This window comes from Salvia splendens, chromosome 3 (genome assembly GCF_004379255.2).
Source record: "Salvia splendens isolate huo1 chromosome 3, SspV2, whole genome shotgun sequence".
NCBI lineage: Eukaryota > Viridiplantae > Streptophyta > Magnoliopsida > Lamiales > Lamiaceae > Salvia > Salvia splendens.
In genome coordinates this window covers 10,909,954-10,931,083 of record NC_056034.1, presented here as the reverse complement: position 1 = coordinate 10,931,083, position 21,130 = coordinate 10,909,954, and the positions used below count along the sequence as shown (strand labels likewise).

At 43.1% G+C, this 21,130-nt stretch overlaps 1 protein-coding gene across 1 annotated transcript; it reads right to left on the bottom strand.

The window, feature by feature from the left end:
- Window positions 1-196: 196 nt before the first annotated feature.
- On the bottom strand, window positions 197-2,318 carry LOC121797168 (probable UDP-arabinopyranose mutase 2). Its single transcript, XM_042195908.1, has 4 exons — window positions 1,917-2,318; window positions 1,088-1,338; window positions 828-996; window positions 197-737 (listed from the first exon to the last, which is right to left on the bottom strand). The coding sequence occupies exons 1-4, from the start codon at window positions 2,232-2,234 to the stop codon at window positions 393-395; spliced, it is 1,083 nt and encodes a 360-aa protein (XP_042051842.1). The 5' UTR covers window positions 2,235-2,318; the 3' UTR covers window positions 197-392.
- Between the last annotated feature and the right edge of the window lie 18,812 nt (window positions 2,319-21,130).

The following is a 21,130-nucleotide window of genomic DNA, read 5'->3' as shown; positions in this document are numbered from 1 at the left end:
CCCTAGTTGAAAGTGATAATAGTAGTAGCAGTAATAAAATAGGTCAAAGGTAATTCACCGAGTTTAGCTCTGTATACTCACAAGACTAGTGATCTTGGTTGGAACCATTTTCTCAACACCTAAGTTTGCAACACTTGAAATGTATTGGTATATGTAAATCAAAAGCTTCAAATGGGCAGAAGTTATCAAGGATCAGTGGATGGAAAAATATATGAATAATACTCGAAGAATCCAAATTGTCATAATATGAAATGATCCCTCAAGACAAAAATTAAAAGGTTAAATAAATTAACCAACATATCTCCAATCAAACCGCTAACCAACTCAGGATTAAAAATAAACGACAGTAATGTAAAGAAACTAACATTACTGATATAATTTTAGATGCAAATCTATTTAGCAGCAGCAGGAGGAGCAGCAGAGGAAGCTCCTGGTCCAGTAGGGTTGAGCTCATCCCAAGCCTCAATCCATGTCACCATAGCATCAGCCAGTTTAGTGAAGTAGGGATCGATGTCTGAGAGTTTCGCCTTCACCTCTTTCGCCAGTTCAAGGTAGCATTGCTGCACAGTCGTGCACTCCTTGGGGAGCTTCACCGCCTGGAAAAACGGGATGATATCCTCCTGCCAGTAGATTCCCTTGTATTCCTTCTTCAGATTCACAAACGGGTTGCTCGCCTTGCTGTGCCAGATGTAGGGCAGCCCCGTCTTGATCCCAAGGTTCAAGTGGTCGCATATCACCTGCACGATTAGAAAGATCACATTTCTTGATTAAGCACTCCTACAGTTTCAAAGAAACGACGATGGTACGAAGAAATGCAGGAGTTGTACCTTGGTGCACCATCCGGCCCACATGTCATCGTATCGCCCAATGGGCTGGCCGTCTCCCATGAGTCCAAAGTACATTGCAGGTCCGATGAGGTCACGGTTGAATCCCAAATTCATACCACACATTGGGAAGAGGGTTCCCTTGGGGATCGTCAGGACAGCATCCACGTATCTACAAGCATACATTGAGATCAAGAACAATTAGCAATGATCACAAGTTATAAACGTATCCCGACAGTCTCAAGAACTATAGTGAGACGTGCCTGGTGTTCCGCTCACGGGGCTTGACAAGCTGAGTGGGAGCATCATAATCAGGGATGTTGAGCCATAGGCCGTGAGAGACAGCAGTCGATTGACCCACACGCATGCTGAAAGGATAGCCACGGACAAAGTCCGCACCCTCCCTGTACGGATCGTATAGGGTGTTGAAGAAATGGGGAGTCGATGGACTCAAGAGGTTCTTAATGTGCTGCTCAAGGGCGTTGATGTCTTTCCCAGTCGGGTCTTTGGCAACCTACACACATTGGTGAGGATAATATCAACAATGTACAAATTTGTAGAAGTTGAATGTAATATTTCAGAACAATGTCAACAAATTTTCAGTTAGTTTCATGCTTCAACAGCATCACACACATAGCATAAACATGTCCATTAAGTTATTCACTATATGAAGATCAAAGCTTTAGATATATACTCCTACTTCTCAAGATAAATCAGCATAGTATATGCATTATATCAACATCTTGAATTGAATAGAAACATCTTCCCGCGCATCAAATCAAAATACTTCAACAAACCATGAACAAATCAAGAACAATTTTCTGAATTATCACAAATCAACAAAATTGTATCAAATCGAACTAGAAACTAACAAATCAAAATCGGATCCAAACACAAATTCAAAACCCACGTTAAACCCCCAAGCATCCCAAAAATCCAAACCCATTATCAAAGATCCAATCTTTCACATCACTCCCAACCAAACACACAAAAGCAAAACGCCAAAGATCCGATCTTGAATCAAAATTCACCACAAACACATGGATGATTAACAAAAACGAAACGCATAAACATGAGGATCGAAACACTCACGAAGCAATCGTCGTCGATGGTGTAGATATACTTCTTCTTGGAGACCATGTAGCCGAAGCATCGGCAAGCAGAGTCCTTGAACGAGATGCAGGAGGCCTTGGGGCCGAGAATCCTGTTGATGTCGTTGCGATTGTAGAGCTCGTAATCGAAGCCCTCTGGGACTTTGATGACTTTGGAGGGGTCGCCATCTTGAACAATGATGAGGTGGTAGGGCTCGAAGAAGGGCCTCCACATCTCCAAGAAATCAAGGTTTCTGATGGTCGGAATCACTATGTCCAACTCGTCCTTCAGCAGCGGTGTCGCTTTCTGCTCCGCCATTGTAGCCTGCGATGCTTGAGGTTGAGGAGAGAGAGAAGGAAAAGGAGAGAGATGGGCTGCTATTTCTGAATTTTGAGGTTGGCTGCGGAGGACTTATTATATAGAGAAGAAGTATGGAGTCTCGAGGGCTTTGGTCTTTGTAATTATTACTCCTTTATTGTAATTTATTTACTTATTTTTAGGGTAAAATGCAACATAAATCATGGTCAAATTTTGGTGCGTTTTATCTTTTCAAAATTTTAAACATAAATTACGAAAAATGAACAAAAACACCTTTTATACTTAACTAGATGGTATTATTATTGTGTATAGTATTTTTCAAAATTCAAAAAAATGTGTTTCACTGACGAATTATTTGGCAATTTGCTTTTATTTATAAGTGTAATTAACTACTCCTAAGTAGTAGTAGTAGTATTTGTTGACCATCTCATTGAAGATATTTAAAGATTCTCAATTTTTTTCTCCCCCTTTTGTTGGGATAAAGTCGGTTGATAATATAATAATGTGTAACAAATATCTCACTGATTTGTGGATGGAATTTTGGAATTTTGACTTAAATTTATACTAATAATCATAAATTCCATGAGATGATGAGCCCTTTTTATTAAATTTGTGCATGCTAAGATTTATTTGAAATTAAATGGTAAATTCCTTGTTCGTTTTGGATCTAAAAATGACACCTTTTTGCTTTTGTAATCTAATGGATTAAAATAGTCAAACAACTTTTCTCCAATATTTTTCAAATTTTGAAAATTAGAATCAAATTAAGCCCATGCCTTGCTCTTTGTAGTTCATACAACTGTCATGGGCTGTTTTGGAGTGAGATTTTGAATATTAAAAATTCTTGTAATGTCTTTATCACAAAGAAGAAGAAAATTATTGGTTATGACCCCTTTTTTAAGTCATGATAATATTTTCCACCGGTCCAATCACACATCATGCATTTGAGACAAACAAAATCAAACAATTTAATTATCCATGAATAGCAACAAAAGAAGTAAATCATCCTTTATATCTATACAATTTAGATTATTTGTAAAAATACTTCTCCATCCGTCCGTGAAATATTATCCAGTTTCGCTATTTCTGTTCGTCCGTAAAATACTGCCCACTTTAGTTTTTTTCCATTTTTAATAAATAACCCCACTTTCCAGTAACTCATTACACTCACATTTTATAAAACTATTATATAAATATGAGGTCTATATTCCACTAACTTTTCTTCATATTTATTAAAACCCGTACCAAGTCAAATATGAACAATATGTTGGTTTCTGGGGATTACAAGAGATAAAAAGCGGGCGTAATACAACCCAAAAGAAGGAATACAGAATGGAAACTGAACTAAATGAAATTACAACTGAAATTCGAAACAGATTAACCGTGAAACAGTTGTTAGCCGAGTCGAGGAGGCCTCTTCCCGCAAGACGAGATACGCCGCGATAGTGCTCTCGGTTTGGCGTGTCGTCCCCAAAGGTAAAACGACTACGTCTCTATTGATGCAGCACCGCAATCAGCAGAGCTCCGGCGAACTGGATGAAGAAGAGGGCAGAGCTTCGACAGAAAGACAATGCAGAGAGATGGAGAGTGCTTATGTTGTTATGCTTGTGAATTAGTCGTGTAGATGCATGGAGTGACTAGCCTATTTATAGGCTCAGTCCACTGCTGTGGGTCAACAGCCATGAAGGCTCATCATGGCAGATTCGTAACCGTCGACGGTTACGAGCGTGTGGCAGGAGTGTGCCTTTCGCGTGCGGAGCGTGTGCTTTTCTCACGTGGCAGCTCTGACTGTGCCACGCTTGACGACGTGTCAAGCCACTTGGATTGCTGACTCTGCGGTGGTATAAAAAGATTAGACTGTGCCACGCTTGACGACGTGTCAAGCCACTTGGATTGCTGACTCTGCGGTGGTATAAAAAGATTAAGTTTGGGCTAGGGACAAGCACCAAGTCCAAGATCAAGATCGGGATCGGGACCGTGCCAGGCCCGAGGCCAGCGTCCGTGAGCACGAGCACGGGCTCGGGCGGACGGCGGCGGCGCGCGCGTGTGGGCTCTTTAATCCATGATTTTTACACAATATTTTGCGGACGGATCGAGTAATATTACTAAAATATATAGCAAACCATCATCATTTTCACAATTACGTAGGATACAAATATTCGACTTTTTAGGTAGAAATTATGCAAATATATTTCGTATAAATTTTGAATTTCAAACTTTTTTAAGGCCATATCGAACCCAATGATATGATCCTGCTCAAGTTCCGTAAATTTGAATAGGTTTGGCATCAATAAGTCAGAATTTTAAATTTGAATAGAAATAAAAACAGTGATATTGAGACATGGCTATTACACAAATTAATACGTTTTTAGATTAAATCTCTTCTCCATAAGATCATAAATAAGCAAATAGTTAAAAAAAAAAGGGCACCGACGAAGAGCTGGACAAATTGGCTGGCGTTAACTTTTTATTGAAAATAATGAAAATAGTGCTGCGACGTGTTGGATGTTTGAAGATGGAATTAAATAATTACACCCCACATCACATGAAATCAATTATTTACAAGATGTTACTTTTTTTCTCAGTGAGAGAGAAAGTTAGTATGTAGATGAGCTGACAGATATAGAGTGGAATAAAAATATAAATATATACTGAATTTAAATAGAACAGGGTTAGAACAAGCCTTCCATGATTGATTATTTGTTGTAAGAACATGGATTTACAGCAAATTGTCACCTATATTTGGCTACATTTAATTCTTTCTGCACGTAGTTTAACATGTTCTACTAATTGGAATCATACATATATTCTATATAAATTAAGGCCTTAGACATGCGACCTTGTTTTGTGCATGTGACACAAGTCACAAAGGTATTCTTATTACAATTGTATATGTGAAAATGAAGATTGTATATACAAAATTTAAAAAATATGTACTGATTACTCACCATTGCTCTTCATATGTTAAAAAGTACACACATGATTGTGAAATCTCATTGTAGTCAAATGAGTTAAAGTGAAAACTGAAAAGGGGAGATTGAGCAATTGAGTTGAACTTTCACACATTTGTGGATTTGGAAAGTAATCTCATATATTGGACAAAATTAAAAAGAAGTGTGCTATATTTTCCCATCAGGTCCCACTAAGACCCCGGCCCCGTTTGTTTGTCAGGATTCTAACCAGGAAAGTAATCTGATTCCTGGAATTCTAAAATCCTTTGTTTGTTTCAATAATAAGAAAATAACGAATATAATCTGATTCCTAAAATGTAATATCCGAAAAAAAAAATATAGAATTTTATTCTTTTAAGTAAGGTTTGAATTTTTGTGAATATCTTGTTTAAGATATGGTTGGTAAATCTTATTTGTTTATTTTATTTTTTTTGTGGATATGTTTTTACCTAAGCATTTGTTAGTTGGGATAATTAATTAATCAATGAATTAAACATCCTAATTAACTAATTGTTTTCTCTCCCTCTCCCTCTCTCTTTTTCGAAAACCCCTCCCCCTCTCCCACTAATTTCTCAACCTCTCCCCACTCCTCACAACCGATCCAAAATAGAAAAAAAACTATCTACTCTCTCTCAACCTTTCCCTCTCACCGTCGCTCATTTCTCTCTCTCTCGAAGTTGTTCTCTCACCGGTAAGGCTTCTCTCTTTCTCCCCCTCGGTTCTCACCTTTTTCCTTTCACTCCCTCTCATCGAATCTTGGATTCTTCAAGGTGTTACTCTCTCTCGTTGTGAATCGGAGTCGGAAGAGGAAGTAAAGCGTTTGAACTACGTTTGAACTATCCGGGAAAGGTAACCCAAGACCCTAACTCATGATAATTTCGAAAACACATGCATTTAGGACGTTTTGAATGTTTTAGATGCTGAATAGGCTTTGTGATTATGTGTTTGTGTGGGGTATGTCTTCGGTGGTGACTGACAGTGGGTTCCGACCCCTTTTTGACTGAGCAAACGATCTCCTTTTAGTACGAAATTTTAACTGTTTAAACTTTGGTGTGTCTTCTGTGTGGTGTGTAAATTTCAGCTTCATTGGATGTCGGATGATTTTATAATGATTTTTGTAAGTAAACTGCGCTTTTCTGATGGATGTATGTTTTTGGGGGATGTATTTGTGTGCAATGGGGGTGATTCTGGGTGCTTCGATAGTGTGAGGTATGTGGATGTGTTTGGCCAGGGGATGGCTCGGGGAAAACAGCGTTTGGTTCGGGTGGTTTGTGTGTGTTGGCCGAGAGTTTTGGGGTTCGGCCTAGGGCAGTGTTGTGGAGAGTTTTGAAGGGTTGATCCCATGGGTTTGGGTGTGTTTTGGGATGTAGAATGTATGGTGGGAATGTCGTATAAGGTTTGAGAATCGTGGGTTGGGGGAAAACGGGTGTACACTTGATCGGGCCAGGTGCCGAGCCAGTGCCGAGACAGGTGCCGCGCCAGGTGCCGAGCCAGATGCCGAGACAGACGCCGAGCCAGTGCCGAGCCAGGCGGCCGAGACGGTCGGCCGAGGTGCCGAGCCAGGCGGCCGAGACGGTCGGCCGAGGTGCCGAGCCAGGCGGCCGAGACAGTCGGCCGAGGTGCCGAGCCAGGCAGCCGAGACGGTCGGCCGAGACACCGAGCCAGGCGGCCGAGGTGCCGAGCCAGGCGGCCGAGACACCGAGCCAGGCCGAGACGCCGATCCTTTTTCCGAACCTTTTCCGAGCCAAGTGAGCCGTTTGCACAGTGAGGGTATGCCGGGAGTATGAGTGTTGCGTGTGTGTCGTGTGCGCGTCTTGAGTACGTTGTATGCGTGTCGGGTGCGTGCGTGGTGTGTTCCGGACGTGTGATTTTGTGTGATTGGCTTATAAGATGTTGTTAAGTGTGTGTACGTGTAACGTGCTAGATGTTGAAGTCATCCACGTAGGAATCATGCATTGTCGTTTAAACCTCGTCTTTCCTGACTCTAATTATGATATTTATTTATCTTTCAAAAGGGTGATCTTTTACGAGGAAATTGTGGTTGAAGAAGGGAACTATTTAAAAGCTAAGCAATTGAGGTGGGCTTTTCTACCCTACTATTTTGTGGGTTATCTTTAATACGGACGCTGTTCCGGAAATGTTTATGGAGATGAACTGTTTGTCTTGCCAACTGTTTTGTTTTGAAACCTATCTGAAGTGGTTTACCACATATGTTTAATCGAATTCGGGTCTGTTGGGCTGCGAACCCTCAGGCTAGTGTACACGAGATCGGGAGCCATCTGAGAGCAAGTTGGCCGGTCTAGTTGACCTGGGGTGTGGCCACGCCCCTTGTCACCCGTTGGATCAGATAGTGTATGATGGTGGGAATAAGGGTGGCAATATCTGAAAACGACTGCGCAGTCGAATTTATGAAATATGTTTTAGTGTACTTGGGTTATTTTCTTACACTTAAAACCCCAAGGTTACACTGATATGGCATGACAAACTATGATTTTGGCGTGTGTCCACTGAGTGCAATAAGTACTCAGCCCTGCATGTTGTTTTCTTAATGTGCAGGTTGAGCGACGATGGGGATGACGGATGTTGAGCAATTAAAGTCAAAATTGTGTTTTTACTTTGCCTTTTGGATGGTGTCGTGTCGTCATACCCGGCATTATCTATCTCTTGGTCTGTTCCGCTGCTTTGTAATCCGATACAATGTTTTCATTTAAACTCTGTTTACTTTAACTTTAGAAATGTCGCTACAGTACATTGTTTTGAAGTGAACTTCCTCTAATTAAACGTTTTCGGGTCAAGTATTCTTGTTCTCCCCTTTCTTCCCCGCTTCTTTATTCCTCCCCTAGTCGCGGTCCACCGTACTTCCTATCCCTAGGAAATGCGGGCGTGACAGAGTGGTATCAGAGCCTAGGTTTTCTTTCTGCTCTGGATCCAAGAGTCTTTTTCTGTTTTGAGTAAGTTTTCAAAAGTGTCATTGGCTCAACATCCGACTCATCACACTCAACCTGAAATGAGGTAATGAAAATTTTGAATTTTTTGGAAAGTATATGGAAGTGGAGGAAATTGTGATTTTGGGTTTTGAAAATGATTTTTGGAAAGTTTAAGTAAATATTGATGCATGTGGAAGGGTACAAAGTGATGTGAAAAGTTGGAAATTATGAGAGTTATGAACTGTTATTGTGTGTTGAATTTATATGAAAGCATGTGGCTGATGTGTGATGATAAGATGACGTGAATGTTGATGTGAGCTTTTACGTGTGAATGTGTTGGCCTTTTGAATGATTGAACTTAGACGTGAGAGGTTTCACTAGTGCTTCTTGGACCTATAGTAGATAAGGACTTATGGCCTTTGAACACCAGCGGGCTTGGAATTAGAACAGCGATACGTCTGCATACACATATCTCTCTCTTCTTCGGTTATGCACCCTGTTTTTATATGCGAGGCGATTGTTTCTGTTTTTCTATAGATGGCGCGTATGTTCCGAACCCCGCGACGGAGTGATCGTGATAGACTTAGGGCACAGAGGGTGCTCAGGGAGTATAGAGTGTACCGGAAGAAGGATCACATACCGTTGATTGAGTTCGTAGCGCACTTCGATACCCTCTGGAGGGCAGCTCAGGAGTTCGGAGTGACAGAGCATGACGGCATTGAGAAGCTAATAGAATTGCTCCCTGACAGCTGGAAGGAGTGGGCTGAAAGAACGGCGAGGAGGTACACGTGGCATGAGCCCGTTACCGATGACATGGTGGGCGACATGGCTGGCTTTCGGAAGGCCGTGTATTGTGCACTGGTAGACTCTCGCGAGGAGCAGCCCCCACAGGATGTGCAAGAGAGGATCGTGTATCAGGACAAGTACGTGAGTATGAACGAGGATGAGCAAGGGTTTGAAGATGACTATGAGGAGGAACCCGAGGAGGCTCCGCAAGGGAACCCCGAGGAGGACGATGACGAAGACCCGGAGGAAGGGCCTATGGATGAGGATGATCGAGTCGTAGTCTAGAAATAGAATAGTTGATGTCTTTTTAGTTTTGTTGTTAGTACGATCTGCTCTTGGGAAACAACGTTTGACCTCCTTTCTTTTAATGAGAATTTGATTTTGATATATATCCTATGTGTTGCATCTTACTACATGAAGATTATGAGAAAATTTTGAGAAAGTGGTAATTTTGGATGAGAATTGTAGTAACACTTTTTGGATATTGAATCAGAATGCCGCCAAGACGTGTACGCCAACCACGACAAGGACCCAACGTGGAGGCACCACCTCCACCACCACCTCCACCCCCGCCTCAGCAAGAAAGATTCATAGTTACGTTCTCCAGGCAGAATCCCCCTAAATTCGATGGACAGGGAGATCCCTCAAAAGCCGAAGAGTGGATACGCGGCCTCGAGCGTATTTTCAGGGTCATGGAGTGCACAGATAGGGAGCGCATTGCTTGCGCCACCTTTCAACTATCAGGTGATGCCGATTACTGGTGGGAGACTCGGCAAAGAACTATGAATCCTGCACGCTTGGAAGCGTTAACATGGGAGGAGTTTAAAATGGAGATTGATAACAAGTATGTCCCAAAGACGTACAGACGGGCCAAGGTGGTAGAATTCCACACGCTGAGCCAAGGCCGAATGACTGTAACTGAGTACGACCGAGCCCTCGCACAGATGGCACGATATGCGCCCGAGTTGATGGACACCGACGAGAAATGGGCGGTGAAGTTCCGGGCCGGGCTCAAGGATGAGATAAAGGCCGCATTGGCTTGTCGAGGAGAACTCTCCTACTCGGAGATCTTGACTTGTGCACTGGACGTGGAAGATGCACTCCCTAAACCAAAAGTGGTGGCGACAACAAACGCGACACCCCTACAAGCTCAGTCAGGTCATCAAGAGAAGAGGAGGTGGGATGGTGATCAAACTCAGTATGGTGGCAAGAGGCCACAACACATGAAGAACCCACCCTACAATGGCGGGAGACAGAATACCTATCACCCGAGGGCAAGCTTTCCGCCAAGGAACCCTCAATGTGGAAGATGCTTCAAGTACCACACCGGAGAGTGTCGAGACCCCAGATGCTTCAGCTGTGGTGGAAGTGGCCATTACTTCCGAAATTGCCCAAATAAGAACATGGGGACAGGGGCGAGACAGAACCAGTTAGGTTTCCGTCCACCATCCCAGGCACTACTTGCACCTCAACCGCAACAACGCCGCCAAGGACTGCCGTCGCAAGCAAGAGCCTACGCCTTGAAGGGGAAACAGCCGGCAAACGGGAAAGAAACCTTTGGGCAAGGAAACTTGGCAGGTATGGGCACACTTCTCAACATGCCTATAGTTGTCTTGTTTGATACGGGTGCATCGCATTCCTTTATATCAACTTCTTGTGTGGATACATTAGGATTACCTACTGTTAAGACCGAACCCACTATGAGTGTGACCTCACCGGTAGGCGGGACTATAGATATATCCCGATCTTGTGCGTGTGTGAACTTTGGAATAGGTGAACTCAGTTTGTTGGCTCATAATTTACAAGTAATGACGATGGGTAGCGTAGACATAATCTTGGGTATGGATTGGTTAGCGGAGAACCACGTTACCCTTCATTGTAGAGAAAGGGAAATTTCGTTTGAAACCCCAGGAAAAGAGCCGACGAGGTTTTACGGAATCTCAATGAACCGACGCAAGTCCATTGTCTCCGCGCTGCAAGCCACTACAATGATGAGGAAGGGATGTCCAGCGTACCTTGTTTATTTGAATGGGGAGGAGAAGAAAGACAGAAAGATAGAAGATGTGGCGATAGTGAGTGAATATCCCGATGTCTTCCCCGATGCATTGCCGGGACCCCCACCCGACAGGCAAGTAGAATTCACGATCGATCTGGAGCCCGGATCGGCACCAATATCCAAGGCACCTTATAGGATGGCGCCAAAAGAGTTGGAGGAGCTTAAGGTGCAACTACAAGAGCTACTGGAATTGGGATTCATTAGACCTAGTGTGTCGCCATGGGGAGCACCAGTGTTGTTTGTGAAGAAGAAGGATGGAACGATGAGGATGTGCATCGACTATCGAGAGCTAAACAAACTGACGCTGAAGAACAAGTATCCACTACCAAGGATAGACGACTTGTTTGACCAACTTCGAGGGGCAGGAGTCTTCTCTAAGATGGACTTGAGGTCTGGGTACCATCAGCTGAGGGTTCGGCGAGAAGATGTACCCAAGACGGCTTTTCGAACAAGATATGGTCACTATGAGTTCGTTGTGATGCCTTTTGGACTGACGAACGCCCCGGCAGTGTTCATGGACCTTATGAACCGCGTGTTCCAACCGTATTTGGATCGGTTTGTCCTAGTTTTCATCGATGATGTGCTCGTTTACTCAAAGAACGTGGAGGAGCACAAAGCGCACTTGAGAACCGTCCTAGCAACCCTAAGGGACGAGAAACTATATGCCAAGTTCAGTAAATGCGAGTTTTGGCTCAAGGAAGTGAATTTTCTTGGACATGTAGTAACTTCAGACGGAATTCGTGTAGATCCGGCCAAGGTGGAAGCGGTGCAGGAATGGAAGTCGCCTTCTACACAAAATGAAATTCGAAGCTTCTTAGGACTGGCGGGCTATTATCGAAGATTCATTGAGGGATTCTCGAAGATAGCCAGGCCAATGACACAGCAACTGAAAAAGGGAGTCAAGATGATTTGGACACCAGAATGTGAGGCGAGCTTTCAGTTGTTGAAGGAGAAATTGACCACCGCACCAATTCTAGCTGTACCGGAGTCAGGGACTGACTATGCGGTGTACACGGATGCGTCGAAGGTGGGACTTGGATGTGTACTTATGCAGAAGGGGAAAGTGATTGCATATGCATCGAGGCAATTGAAGCCCCACGAGCTGAATTATCCGACACATGACTTAGAACTGGCAGCCGTGGTACATGCACTGAAAATCTGGAGACATCATCTCTATGGAGTCCGTTGTGAGATATATACGGACCATAAGAGTCTAAAGTACTTCTTTGAGCAAAAGGAGTTGAACATGCGCCAACGTAGGTGGCTCGAGTTGGTGAAGGACTACGATTGTGGTATAAATTACCATCCGGGAAAAGCAAACGTAGTGGCCGATGCTCTTAGTAGGAAGTCTCAATCACAGCTGGCCACCTTTCTTACTATCGAGGAGAGTCTAATCCAAGAGTTCAGTAAGATGCGGTTGGAAGTAGTGAGAATGCCCGAGATTGTGGAAGGAATAGTAGCCACGTTGGTGATGGAACCCGACTTAAGAGCCAGAATTGTGGAAGCCCAACGGCGAGATACGTTACTAGAGAAGATTCGCTCAGAAGTGAGGACGGGTGAACCCGGAAACTTTCGTGAGGCAGTGGATAATGGTCTCACATACAAGGGAAGGTTGTGTGTGCCTAAGGATGAAGGCCTGAGGATCGAAATCATGAGAGAAGCACATGAAACCCCATACGCTGCTCACCCAGGAAGTACCAAGATGTATCATGACATGAAGAGGCAATTTTGGTGGAACGGTATGAAAAAGCATGTTGCAGCATTTGTGGAGAGATGCCTGGCATGTCAACAAGTAAAGGCGCTACACCAACGGCCCTATGGGAGATTGCAACCCCTTGAGATTCCAGAATGGAAGTGGGAACATATTGCAATGGACTTTGTGATAGGACTGCCAAAATCCCAGCGAGGAAACACTGTGATTTGGATGATTATAGATCGTCTCACCAAATCTGCTCATTTTGTACCGGTTCGTGCTACTTATGGATCCAACGAGTTGGCTAAAATATATGTGCGGGAGATTATACGCTTGCATGGAGTACCAGCGACAATTACATCCGATCGCGATGCCAAATTTACTTCTAGGTTTTGGACGAGCCTGCAGCGCGAGTTGGGGACTAAATTGAATTTTAGTACTGCCTTCCACCCACAAACCGATGGGCAGTCAGAGAGAACGATTCAAGCCTTAGAGGATATACTGCGAGCCGTGGTGCTAGATCGAGGTTGGGGTTGGGAAGAAGTGTTGCCTTTGGTTGAGTTCGCTTACAATAATAGTTACCAGGCGACGATCAAGATGGCTCCATATGAGGCATTGTATGGAAAGAAGTGTAGATCGCCACTTTATTGGGATGAAGTGGGTGAGAGAAGAATTCTCGGACCAGACTCTGTAGAAGAGATGATAGAGATTGTCCGACAAATCCGTGGGAGGATCAAGGATGCACAGGATCGACAGAAATCATATGCGGATGTTCGAAGGACCGATTTACAATTCGAGGTCGGAGAAAAGGTCTTTCTGAAAGTTTCCCCTTCTAAGGGAATAACTCGTTTTGGTGTGAAAGGAAAGCTGAGACCCCGATTTATCGGTCCGTACGAGATTTTGGATAGAGTCGGCGCGGTAGCATACAGATTGGCCCTAGCACCAAACTTTGGAAATGTGCACAACGTCTTCCATGTGTCACAATTGAGGAAGTACGTGTTTGACCCCACACACATAGTTCACCAAGAAGAGATGATGGTCCTAAATCCCGATCTAAGTTATGAGGAGAAGCCCGAGGCCATTTTGGATCGAAGGGTGCAAGAATTGAGGAATAAGTCAATTGTTTCGGTGAAAGTACGGTGGAGGAATCATGGGGTCGAAGAAGCAACATGGGAATTAGAAGATAAGATGAGAGAGAAGTTTCCGGAGCTGTTTGAGTAATCTAGGCAAATTTCGAGACGAAATTTCTTTTAAGGTGGGAGGAATGTAATATCCGAAAAAAAAATATAGAATTTTATTCTTTTAAGTAAGGTTTGAATTTTTGTGAATATCTTGTTTAAGATATGGTTGGTAAATCTTATTTGTTTATTTTATTTTTTTTGTGGATATGTTTTTACCTAAGCATTTGTTAGTTGGGATAATTAATTAATCAATGAATTAAACATCCTAATTAACTAATTGTTTTCTCTCCCTCTCCCTCTCTCTTTTTCGAAAACCCCTCCCCCTCTCCCACTAATTTCTCAACCTCTCCCCACTCCTCACAACCGATCCAAAATAGAAAAAAAACTATCTACTCTCTCTCAACCTTTCCCTCTCACCGTCGCTCATTTCTCTCTCTCTCGAAGTTGTTCTCTCACCGGTAAGGCTTCTCTCTTTCTCCCCCTCGGTTCTCACCTTTTTCCTTTCACTCCCTCTCATCGAATCTTGGATTCTTCAAGGTGTTACTCTCTCTCGTTGTGAATCGGAGTCGGAAGAGGAAGTAAAGCGTTTGAACTACGTTTGAACTATCCGGGAAAGGTAACCCAAGACCCTAACTCATGATAATTTCGAAAACACATGCATTTAGGACGTTTTGAATGTTTTAGATGCTGAATAGGCTTTGTGATTATGTGTTTGTGTGGGGTATGTCTTCGGTGGTGACTGACAGTGGGTTCCGACCCCTTTTTGACTGAGCAAACGATCTCCTTTTAGTACGAAATTTTAACTGTTTAAACTTTGGTGTGTCTTCTGTGTGGTGTGTAAATTTCAGCTTCATTGGATGTCGGATGATTTTATAATGATTTTTGTAAGTAAACTGCGCTTTTCTGATGGATGTATGTTTTTGGGGGATGTATTTGTGTGCAATGGGGGTGATTCTGGGTGCTTCGATAGTGTGAGGTATGTGGATGTGTTTGGCCAGGGGATGGCTCGGGGAAAACAGCGTTTGGTTCGGGTGGTTTGTGTGTGTTGGCCGAGAGTTTTGGGGTTCGGCCTAGGGCAGTGTTGTGGAGAGTTTTGAAGGGTTGATCCCATGGGTTTGGGTGTGTTTTGGGATGTAGAATGTATGGTGGGAATGTCGTATAAGGTTTGAGAATCGTGGGTTGGGGGAAAACGGGTGTACACTTGATCGGGCCAGGTGCCGAGCCAGTGCCGAGACAGGTGCCGCGCCAGGTGCCGAGCCAGATGCCGAGACAGACGCCGAGCCAGTGCCGAGACGGTCGGCCGAGGTGCCGAGCCAGGCGGCCGAGACGGTCGGCCGAGGTGCCGAGCCAGACAGCCGAGACGGTCGGCCGAGACACCGAGCCAGGCGGCGAGACAGCCGGCCGAGGTGCCGAGCCAGGCGGCCGAGACACCGAGCCAGGCCGAGACGCCGATCCTTTTTCCGAACCTTTTCCGAGCCAAGTGAGCCGTTTGCACAGTGAGGGTATGCCGGGAGTATGAGTGTTGCGTGTGTGTCGTGTGCGCGTCTTGAGTACGTTGTATGCGTGTCGGGTGCGTGCGTGGTGTGTTCCGGACGTGTGATTTTGTGTGATTGGCTTATAAGATGTTGTTAAGTGTGTGTACGTGTAACGTGCTAGATGTTGAAGTCATCCACGTAGGAATCATGCATTGTCGTTTAAACCTCGTCTTTCCTGACTCTAATTATGATATTTATTTATCTTTCAAAAGGGTGATCTTTTACGAGGAAATTGTGGTTGAAGAAGGGAACTATTTAAAAGCTAAGCAATTGAGGTGGGCTTTTCTACCCTACTATTTTGTGGGTTATCTTTAATACGGACGCTGTTCCGGAAATGTTTATGGAGATGAACTGTTTGTCTTGCCAACTGTTTTGTTTTGAAACCTATCTGAAGTGGTTTACCACATATGTTTAATCGAATTCGGGTCTGTTGGGCTGCGAACCCTCAGGCTAGTGTACACGAGATCGGGAGCCATCTGAGAGCAAGTTGGCCGGTCTAGTTGACCTGGGGTGTGGCCACGCCCCTTGTCACCCGTTGGATCAGATAGTGTATGATGGTGGGAATAAGGGTGGCAATATCTGAAAACGACTGCGCAGTCGAATTTATGAAATATGTTTTAGTGTACTTGGGTTATTTTCTTACACTTAAAACCCCAAGGTTACACTGATATGGCATGACAAACTATGATTTTGGCGTGTGTCCACTGAGTGCAATAAGTACTCAGCCCTGCATGTTGTTTTCTTAATGTGCAGGTTGAGCGACGATGGGGATGACGGATGTTGAGCAATTAAAGTCAAAATTGTGTTTTTACTTTGCCTTTTGGATGGTGTCGTGTCGTCATACCCGGCATTATCTATCTCTTGGTCTGTTCCGCTGCTTTGTAATCCGATACAATGTTTTCATTTAAACTCTGTTTACTTTAACTTTAGAAATGTCGCTACAGTACATTGTTTTGAAGTGAACTTCCTCTAATTAAACGTTTTCGGGTCAAGTATTCTTGTTCTCCCCTTTCTTCCCCGCTTCTTTATTCCTCCCCTAGTCGCGGTCCACCGTACTTCCTATCCTTAGGAAATGCGGGCGTGACATAAAATTAGGAAAAGTTAGTGGAAATTTTGGGATTTTGATCCCTCAGCCTAAAGCTGTTATTCTTTTTAAATGATCAGAGGATTTTAAAAGATACGGACATAATACACAAAAAATATGTTCTCTCTAACTTCTACACGTTTAATTCTTCCGATTTCTCTTCTCCAAATCTAATCTGGCGATTTTTTTACTCCATATTTTTGCTTAATTATCTTCTTTATATCTCTTCTCTGCCGATTTCTCTTCTCATATCTCACTACCGAGTTCTCTTCTTCGTTTCGATCTTTCAATTTCGTGATTAACTCCATTAAGAGCATCCACAATAGGAATAGCCCAACAATAGCCCAGCCATAGCCTAGCCACAAACTCCTCCTGCCACATCATCAGCCCTAAAAATCCTCCTGTCACATCATCAAGACAAACAAATAGCTCAGTCATAGCCTAGCCACATCACTCAAAATTATATAAAACAAATAATTCACAATCACACAACATACAGAATTAAATTTACGACATAGATACGAGAAAATTTAATAATACTATTAAAATTTTAAAAAGTACATTAATTAAAAAAAGTACAATAAAATCAAAAAATTACATTAATTAAAAAAATACATTAATTAAATAAGTTCACTCATCGTCTCCGTCGCCACCGTCGTCGCCGCCACCGTCGCCGCCGCCTCCACTCAAATCGTCACGCATGCTCACGAGCAATGCGTGAAGAAAACTCTTCTCCTCGGGGTCCGTCGCCGCCCGCCATTCGGCTAATGTCTTGACCATCTGAGTTTGAGACTCGCTCGTCACTAGAGTACCTTCGTTGTTGTTCTCCATTTTACGTTGTTGCTCTTGTACAGAAATTAAGATAGAGAGAAAACTCGTTAAAACAAGTGGTGCGAATGAAAATGACATGCAAAACGTGTATATATAGTGTTTCGAAAAAAAAAACCGCTGGGCGATGCGCTCGACGATCCGGACCCTGCAATGGCGCCGAGCGGATCGCCGAACGCTAGGCGATTTTTTTTTCGGAAAACCGCTAGGCGGTTGCAATGGTTCGCCGAGTGCACGGCCTAGCGCCGGGGCTCGGCTAGGCGGTGTAGTTTATGTTGTTCTAAAAGGTAAGATGCTTGATTCAAATCAACAAATTTATAATTTGTTTATTAGTGTAGTTTATGTTGTTCTTTCTTCAACCAAAGTTTGTCATGAATTTTATTTCTGTTTTTCAATTCATAAACAAGTGTATAAAATTCTACAGTTTTGTACTATTTGGAGTTTTTTTTTTCGTTTTCTAATTTTGTTGTATGTGATTTGTTCGTGTAATTTCCAGCATCTGATTAGTTATTGTAATTGCTGTTTGTGTGATTCTAATAAAATAGAGGCAGCAAAACCAACTAGGAAGAATGATAAAGAATTTGTGTGATGAATAAAATGGAATTTTGGTAAAATTTGAGTCCTATAGCAATATTAGGGAATCCCCATGTGTGTATTTGTACGCTACAATATTTTAGTGCTATTATGAGATGACAGAATTATGTTTGCATCTTAGTTGTCCTGTTACATATCCTCTTCCCATCTATCTAATTTCACACTATTCAAGTTAAGTTCATTAACAACACATCATATTACCAAATTTGACATAAGGAAATACTCAATCAATCAAGACTGCAAGCTGAGAATAAATGTAGATAAACCAGAATATCAGCTCACAGAATATTTGTCTTCTGATATCAGTACATTTTTCATATGAAATATGTTGCGAAACCTTTGAGAATCTAATACTATGATGATGGTGTTCAATTATTATGTTTACTTACACGTTCTCTGGTTGTCTTATAAAGACGACTCGGATAGAGCTGTTGTACCAAATTTCGAAGCTCCGATAGATATGGTCGAGGACTTAGATAGAGAGCAAAATATCGATCAAGTAGATGAAGAATTTGGTGAAGATGGTGTACCTTCAATAGTTACATCTCGGAGTGAAGGAACTTCAAAAGAACAAAAAGGATGAGAAGTGCATATGGTTTGATATCAAGTTTGGAGCCCATGACTAATAGAATTAATAGGATGAAATTAGTACATTTTTTTTTTGCAATTCTTAACTTACTTTTATATATTTTGTTATGGAATGTTTAATAATCATTCATTGCTTATTTTCATATCTATTCTAATATTTGATATTATATTTTATAAGTATATTTTATTAATTTATTAGATTATTGTTAAATAGAAATTATAAATTCATATTTATAATAAATTGATTGTTACGCTTCTTAATTTAATATTAAAAATAAGTATAAAATTTAAAATCTTGACATGCTTCCAAACAGTGGAATGTTAAGTATCAGGAATCATTTTCTCAGTATTCATTTTCATGTCAATTTTACTTTCATGACAAACAAATTGTGAACGAATATAAGTGAAACTTGGATTAAATTGTCCTATCTCTTTCGAAAGCATACATAAATTCGTAGGCCCAAATAAATAGCAAAACATAATGATTAAAAATGAATGCCCTTTTTATAAGTTGAGAGGTCCAATACTAATGTGGGCGTTGCTTGGTATAAATATTTTGTTACAATCGCAATAAATATAAGGAGCCTTATTTGCAGGTGAAATCTGTTTACATTTTGAATATTTTTTAGTTTTTATTAGGTTAAATTATTGTGTGATTTGGGATTGGAGTAGAACCTTTTGTAATTAATATGAACCCATATAAAATGGTTTTTATATTTTATTCGTCCATATATGGAAAATTAACATTTTTGTTAAGGCATATGTTTCAACGAATGTTTGATAGACATATTTATTTGGAAATGGTATAACTGAAGAAACTGAATCAATCTATTTGAATTGTTGAAAAGTTCTTATTTATTAGAGGCTTGAATTTAACGAATGAGTATATGGTAGTATTATCAAAATAGAAACTGAGACCATCCGCAATGGGCGGACGATGGCACGCCCGATGGCGCGCATCGTCCGCGCAATTCATCGTCCGCCCCCACTGTGGGTGTGTGGCATAGGCCGCGGACGATAGTCGCGGCCTATGCTTCGGGCGCGACTTAAACCGCGGACGATGGCCATCGTCCGCGCCATCGTCCGCTCCATTGCGGACGTCGCGGACGATGGTCGCGGACGATGGCCATCGTCCGCCCCATTGTGAAGGCCGCGGACGATGGCACGCGGTTTCGTTTTTTTATATAAATCTCGTTTCTCATTCAGTTGTGCATACGAACATATCGACTATCTCTCAACATATTCTCTCTCAACATCCAACGAAAATGAATCCCGGCGAAGACACCAATAGTTCTAGTTCGTCTGATTCCGGTCGTTCGATTGACGAAGCATTAAATGCAGCCGTTGAAGAGGCCATGGCGGCATGCTATTCGCAAATGCAGCGCGAGAAGGCGGCGGCTGCAGCGGCGGCTAAGCAAGTCCATCGTCCTATTCGACATAGGACATATGTCCGACGCAACCACGAGGAAGCTCACAGGCGTCTGGTTGAAGACTATTTTGCCGATCAACCATGTTGGGGCCCGACTGTGTTCCGCTGCCGGTTTCGAATATCGAGGTACATTTTTCTCAGCATTGTTCGTACATTGTCTTCATGTGAAGAATACTTCACGTTTCGGGAGGACGGCATCGGGAAACCCGGCCTTACACCATTGCAAAAGTGCACGACTGCTATTCGTCAGTTGGCATACGGCACCACGGCGGACCTTTTTGACGAGTACCTCCATTGTGGGGAGACTACAGGCCGCGAGTGTCTGAAGTACTTTTGTCGGGGGATAGTAGAGGCCTATGGCGGCACACATTTGCGCAAGCCGACAGCCACTGACTGCCAGGGTCTGATGCAGATGCACGAGAGGGCGCACGGGTTTCCTGGGATGCTCGGGAGCATCGACTGTAGGCACTGGCAGTGGAAGAACTGTCCGACGGCGTGGAGAGGCCAATTCACAAGTGGATACAAGGGCAGCCACCCGACGATGATCCTCGAAGCCGTCGCTGACTATCGGCTTTGGATCTGGCATGCTTACTTCGGCATAGCCGGGTCGAACAACGACATCAACGTCCTCAACTCGTCCACCCTCTTCACCGACCAATGTAACGACAACGGCCCGGCCATAGAGTTCACTGCCAACAGACGCCAATACCATATGGGGTACTACTTGGCCGACGGCATCTACCCACGGTGGCCAGTTTTCCTAAAGACGGTCAGCTGCCCGATTGGTGAGAAGAGGGTTTTATTTGCGCAAAAGCAAGAGGCGGCACAGAAGGATGTAGAGCGGGCATTTGGGGTGCTCCAATTATGGTGGGCAATTGTGAAAGGGCCGGCTCATTTCTGGTACAAGGAAGTCATCGCCGATGTCATATATGCGTGCATAATCCTGCACAACATGATAGTCGAGAGTGAAGGCGGAAGCATCACCGATTGGAATGACGACGACCGTCCATCTAGCTCTGCCGGCACATCAACCTAGACACCCGATAGAGGGTTACCGTTAGGTTTCGATGAGGTTTTATCTAGGCAGACCTCTGCGCAACCAACAGGAGCATGCGCAGCTCATGAGCGACATGATTGAAGAAGTGTGGGCTCGTAACCGTCGTCGCTGAGTTTGCGTTTTTTATTATTTCGCATTGTAATGTATTAATTTTTATTAAATGAATGAAGTTTTTAAAATTCGTATT